Source organism: Pseudophryne corroboree, chromosome 6, assembly GCF_028390025.1.
Source record: "Pseudophryne corroboree isolate aPseCor3 chromosome 6, aPseCor3.hap2, whole genome shotgun sequence".
Taxonomy (NCBI): domain Eukaryota; kingdom Metazoa; phylum Chordata; class Amphibia; order Anura; family Myobatrachidae; genus Pseudophryne; species Pseudophryne corroboree.
Window position 1 is genome coordinate 816,106,222 of NC_086449.1, and position 6,522 is coordinate 816,112,743.

A 6,522-nucleotide genomic window follows, 5' to 3' on the forward strand; every position below is an offset into this window, starting at 1 on the left:
AATGATGTATGGTGGGTGTATAGTGGTGGTAGCACTATGTCTACAGTGGTGTGTGGGGAGGAAAAACCATACCTATAGTGATATGTGGGGTGGTAGCACTATGCCTACAATGATGTATGATGACTGTATGGTGGTGGACGGTGGTAGCACTATGCCTACAGAGAGGGGTGTGGGTGTTGGCACTATACCTACAGAGAGGGGTGTGGGTGGTGGCACTATGCCTACAGAGAGGGGTGTGGGTGGTGGCACTATGCCTACAGAGAGGGGTGTGGGTGGTGGCACTATGCCTACAATGATGTATGGTGGGTGTATAGTGGTGGTAGCACTATACCTACAGTGGTGTGTGGGGAGGAAGAACCATACCTATAGTGATATGTGGGGTGGTAGCACTATGCCTACAATGATGTATGATGACTGTATGGTGGTGGTAGCACTATGCCTACATAGAGGGGTGTGGGTGGTGGCACTATGCCTGCAGTGATGTATGGCAGCTGTATAGTGGTGGTAGCACTATGCCTACAGTGATGTGTGGGGTGGTAGCACTATACCTACAGTGATGTGTGGGGTGGTAGCACTATGCCTACAGTGATGTGTGGGGGTGGTAGCACTATGCCTACAGTGATGTGTGGGGTGGTAGCACTATGCCTACAGTGATGTGTGGGGTGGTAGCACTATGCCTACAGTAATGTGTGGGGGTGGTAGTACTATGCCTACAGTGATGTGTGGGGGTGGTAGCACTATGCCTACAGTGATGTGTGGGGTGGTAGCACTATGCCTACAGTGATGTGTGGGGTGGTAGCACTATATCTACAGTGATGTGTGGGGGTGGTAGCACTATATCTACAGTGATGTGTGGGGTGGTAGCACTATATCTACAGTGATGTGTGGGGGTGGTAGCACTATGCCTACAGTGATGGGTTAGGATGGTAGCACTATGCGTGCTGTATAGTGGGGGTGGTAGTATGCCTACAGTGAGTGATGTATGGCGACGGTATAGTGATGGTAGCACTATGCCTACAATGATGGGTTGGGGGTCGTAACACCATACCTACAGTGAGGGTAGGGGTTGTATCACCATACCTACAGTGAGGGTAGGGGTTGTATCACCATACCTACAGTGAGGGTAGGGGTTGTATCACCATACCTACAGTGAGGGTAGGGGTTGTATCACCATGATCTTCTGTCAGCTACAAGTGGAGATACGATTGAGTTGTACATTATCAGCATGGCACATAACTGCGTACACTCCGCTGCGGAGCATGTGCAGTGCATAGTGGAGTTCAGAGCCATAAAAAGTCTCAAATGCGCCCTGTGTGGCTCCGTCCACTGTCATAACCGTGTCGTGATGTTGCATACGGGGTGGTATGCAGCTGCGGTAAGCACAGTGCTGAACGGGGCGTTCTGAGTATGCCCCAGCAGCATACCAGCAATGACTCTGGCTGCACAGTGCTGCTCCAGGTACCCTACAAGGGAGAAGTAAGGGCCATGAACAATTACGTTTACAGAGATAAAAATCGTTAATGTAGCACAGCAGTGACAAACACCGGCCATGGCGATCGCCCAATCATGAGCATTTATGTGGTGGAGCATATTTACATACAGTCAAGAATCCCCTTTGCATGTGGGACAAAGATGAAGTATTGCCCTGACAGGGATCCATTTTTCCTGCAGGATTCCAGAACGGATTCCTTATCCATGAAATGTAAATATTTGGCATTTACCGACCTTTGGTCTCTCCACAAACACAGCACGGTGGGGCGCAGTCTGTGTCTCTTTTCATTTACCACTGAAATGTGAGATCTGGCAATAACCAGAGTCAGATAACCCCATTAAATGGTCCAAGATCTCCAGGGCCTTTGACCTCTTCAGGGGGGCCTAAGAATCATGAGTTATGGCAGTGGTGGTGATTTTCCATATTATCCTGCAAGGGACAGAGAGGACGTGTGGGGAGCAGAGACAGAGGGTAATTGATGTGGGTTCAGAGGAATTCCTTGGTCCTTGGGATCAGACAGGGGTGTGGTTGGGTGGAGGGAATAGTTGGTTTTACCCACTGTAGTTACATGGGGTTGTATTAAGCATACCTGGTGTAAACAATGGTTAAATGAGCAGGTCACAGATTGTAGAGAGACGGATGAGGGAAAAACCAAAAACTGCCATATACACAATCACCCAATCAATCATACAGTATAAAAGCTATAGAGAAAACTTAGTGCAGCAAAAAGAAAGGACATGGTCAACCTGTCAAACAAGCAGTAACAGTGGCCACTAGATACGCACAGGCAGGTAGGGAGAAATTGAGTCTGTGCTCAATGAGGTGAGAACGCAGACTCAGTTCAGAGTGGACACTTGGCAGTCCTGAAGCGCAGAACATCCAGGTGACCAACGAGGTGTCATAACAACACGGGTTCTGTTCCAAAGAGCATACCCAGTTGGGAACCCAATGCAAAGTTACAATGGAGAAATACAGTAGAACCAGTTTCAACAGAACAGAGGATGTTGGGACAGTATGACTGATATGAGGCGCAGTCTAATGGCGGTGAGGGGAAGTAGCGGTCTACCTGCTCTGGCCTGGTGGGGAATTAGAATGAAATAGAGAACAATACACACGTGAGAGGTTTGTTACCTTACTTATTGGACCACCCTCCTACATATATTAAATAATACAGCTTTATAAAAAAAATCATAACAACTGCATGTCTGGAAACTGTAACATTTGTTTAATCCCTGCAAAATGTATAATACTTAACATTAAATAATGGATACTAAAATAAATACATTTTTATGCATGTTGCGCCTATATGTATTAGGCACGGCCCTTAATATAAGTGAGCCAATACATCCATGTCTCGTGACAAGTTCAAGTTTGTGGGGAATATAAAATGCATACACTGGCATCTGAGGTTAGGGACTTTCATTTCTCTACTGCTGCAGCGATGGCGTCTGCTGATCTGAGACAGGAGCTGGACTGTTCCATCTGCCGGAACATGTATACAGATCCTGTAACCCTGAGATGTGGCCACAACTTCTGCCGGGCCTGTATTGATTGTCTGCTGGATACACAGGAGGGGGCTGAAGCTTATACCTGTCCTGAATGCAGAATAGAGTTTAAGAAGCGTCCTGTACTGCAGAAGAACGTAACGCTGTGTAACATAGTGGGGAGGTTCCTGTCTACTCGGCCAGATCAGGAGGAGACTGGGATCTTCTGCACTTACTGTATTCACTCTCCTGTACCTGCTGCTAAATCCTGTCTGCATTGTGAGGCTTCTCTGTGTGATAAACACCTGAGAGTACACAGCAAGTCAGCAGAGCACGTCTTATGTGATCCCACCACTGCCCTGGGGAACAGGAAATGCTCCGTCCATAAGAAGATCCTGGAGTATTATTGCACTGAGGACTCTCTGTGCATTTGTGTGTCCTGCAGTTTGGCTGGAGAACATCGGGGTCACCAGGTGGAGATGCTGGATGAGGCCTCTGAGAAGAAGAAGAAGAAACTGAAAAATTATCTGCAGAAACTGACCACAAAGAGAGAGGAGACTGAGAAAACAGTCCAGAGACTGCAGGAGAGCAGGAAAGAAACTCAGGAAAAAGTAGTTGTAACAGGAAAAGTGACCTCTCTTTTTAAAGTCATCAGGAGACAACTGAATGACCTAGAGAAAAGAGTCCTGAGTGAGATCTCCAGGCAAGAACAGCGCGTTTCACTCTCAGTCTCTGAACTGATCCAGAAGCTGGAAATAAAGAAGGACGAGCTGTCCAGGAAGATGCGTCACATTGAGGAGCTGTGTAACATGTCTGATCCAGTGACTGTCTTACAGGAACCAGACACAGGGGACTTGTGTGATACTGAGGACACAGAGACACATGATAACCAGGTCCATGCCGAAGGTGGTCTCAATATGGGTGTTATTTCCGAGACATTATATGCAGGGCTATCTGATATAATAAGAGGTATAAAGAATGGGATTTATGTGTCAAAAGTTACAGACATAGTTCTAGATGCAAACACAGCTGCTAATAATATACAGTTATCAGGTGACAGGAAATCTGCATCCGAGTCACATAAAAACCAGAACCATCCAGAAACACCAGAGAGATTTCAGTATCGTCAGGTAACAAGCACCAGGGGATTTTATACAGGTCAACATTACTGGGAGGTGGAGATGAGCAAACCTGGGAGATGGATGGTGGGGATGTGTTATCCCAGCATAGAAAGGAGAGGGGATCAGTCAGTCATTGGGTATAATAACAAGTCCTGGTGTCTGTGTAAGGATAATAATCAGTATGTGGCGTTGCATGATAATAAAGGTATAAGGCTACCTGATAATATCCGCTGTGACAGAGTGAGGGTATATCTGGATTATGAGGCAGGACAGCTGTCCTTTTATTCTCTGTGTGACCCCATCAGACACTTACACACCTTTACTGCAACCTTCACTGAGCCCCTCCATGCTGCATTATTGGTGTATAAAGGTTCTATCAAGATATTTGGGGAGAACCGTGAATTGGGAGAATTGATTCTAAGATTTCTGCCCAGAGACTGGTGACATCATGGGGAGAGGATTCTGATTGGTACAATTTTTAGACAATAGACTGAGACAATGGGTGGAGCTACAACTAAGTGTCTTCTGTTTTGCACCAGGTGTTAGAAACTTTTATTATAAATATATAAACATCCATCTCTGTGGTACAGTATTTATCCGCCTCTGACTCAGAGATTCACATGGTCCTATTGCATGCAATGTACGCTGGGGTTAATTGGGATGTTTTCTCTGTAAAGGTCTGCATACTGGGAATTGTAGGCCAAGAGTGTATTTTGCATGATGTAAAATGGGTTGCACTACAACATCCAGGATTGCCCATTGTTTTGGTTTATTAATTATATATATCAATATCACAACTCGTATCCATTATTATTTTCCCTCCATTCTAAAATTCTCAGTATACTGCCCATTATGTGCACTACTGGATGAGGTCAGTATTTTGACGGTAAGTTCATGTACGCTTCTGCAGACATGAAATGCAACAGCGCAGAGCATTGGAGGGAGAATGAGGTTACTCTGCTTCCAGGATACCCCACAGTTCGAATCATTTCCCAGCCACATGCAAAGGAAGAGTTATATGTAACCAACGGGTAATGCCAAGTAACACAGCGTTCTATGTAGACAACTCCAAGTGTCCAAGATTATTAAAAAGAAATGTATATTTATGTTTTATATATATATATATATATATATATATATTTAAGAACCTGAGAATGTATGATTGTTAAGTGCCTTGTCCCATTAGTCTCCCCAATTATGGCGGGTTAATGTACAATCCAATCAAGCTATCTTGGAAGTGCAGGTGGTCTGTTGGGGAGCCTGAATTGGGGTGGATAGAAGGACCCCCCAGGCCAGCTATGGGGGCCACTGGGTCTGGACTGTATTGATAACTGAATAGTATCCTCAGTCTGCACTTATACAATACAGTAAAACATTCTATTTAAATCCTATAAAGTACGAGCTTCAGGCCCAATTTAAAGTGGCTGGAACTGTAATTCTGTACATATTTACTAAAATCTCTATAAACCGCATTGTTTCTACCTCTGTCTTTGTATACATACAAGCTATTATATTATAATGTATGTGTTGTGTTTCTGTTATGTGATTTTTTTTATTAAACTGAATACATTTTATTGAAAGAAGAGCGATACACGTTACACAAGATCGTTCTACACAAAGAAGTAACAACTCATTGATGTCATATGACTTACTGGTTAATAGGTCTGTACACTGACCCAAGCGTGTGTCTCCCCCAGCAGCTGTTTTTGGTGATGGGATTCTGGGATTCTGCTGCACTTACTGTCCTTGTGGCAGAGAGGACCAACATGTACCTCTATGAAGTTTCCAGCGTTACTCAGATGAGCGTGTTTTGTTTTACTTCTTTCTTAAGTGCAACTGCTTTTATTTAACATTAAAAACTATTTGCAATCGTTATTACTGTACTAGTAAAAGGAACCAGCTTACGCCAGGACACCACAGTAAGCCTCCTCCCAGCAGGTCCTCCTTTTCTCCAGCTAGGATTTGTCCCGTCTACCTAGCAGTGTGAGCCCCTGAAGAGGCAGCGCGCTCCCATGTAGGAGACAGGACAGACCTTAGCGGATTATTATATAGATAACTTTTCCAAGTGTTTCTAGAGGTGTACAGTAACCCAGTTTCCCTGCTGTTCCACATGATGATATGAAGATGGTAAGTGCCCGACGCCATTTTGAGGACAATAGGCGCATGGCGTCACTGTTAAACGTACTTACGGCGCTGATGTGTTTTAACATGTCATATGAAGTGCTCTGTGCACAATTATAGGATTGTATGTTTAAATGTATTTATATTTAAGATGTGGTCACATGTATTTTAATGGGAAAAAATTCACTTACTACTGAATATCTAAAGTGTATATATATATATATATATATATATATGTCTGAATAAGCATTCCCTATCTTCTGTCAGTAGGAAATGGCTTGCCAATTGGCTCTCCTAGCAGATG

At 44.4% G+C, this 6,522-nt stretch overlaps 1 protein-coding gene across 1 annotated transcript; it reads left to right on the forward strand.

Moving 5' to 3' along the window:
* The first annotated feature begins 2,927 nt into the window (after positions 1 to 2,927).
* LOC134933714 (E3 ubiquitin/ISG15 ligase TRIM25-like) lies at positions 2,928 to 4,674 on the forward strand. Its single transcript, XM_063929115.1, has one exon. The coding sequence runs from the start codon at positions 2,934 to 2,936 to the stop codon at positions 4,539 to 4,541; it is 1,608 nt and encodes a 535-aa protein (XP_063785185.1). The 5' UTR covers positions 2,928 to 2,933; the 3' UTR covers positions 4,542 to 4,674.
* The last annotated feature ends 1,848 nt before the right edge of the window (positions 4,675 to 6,522 follow it).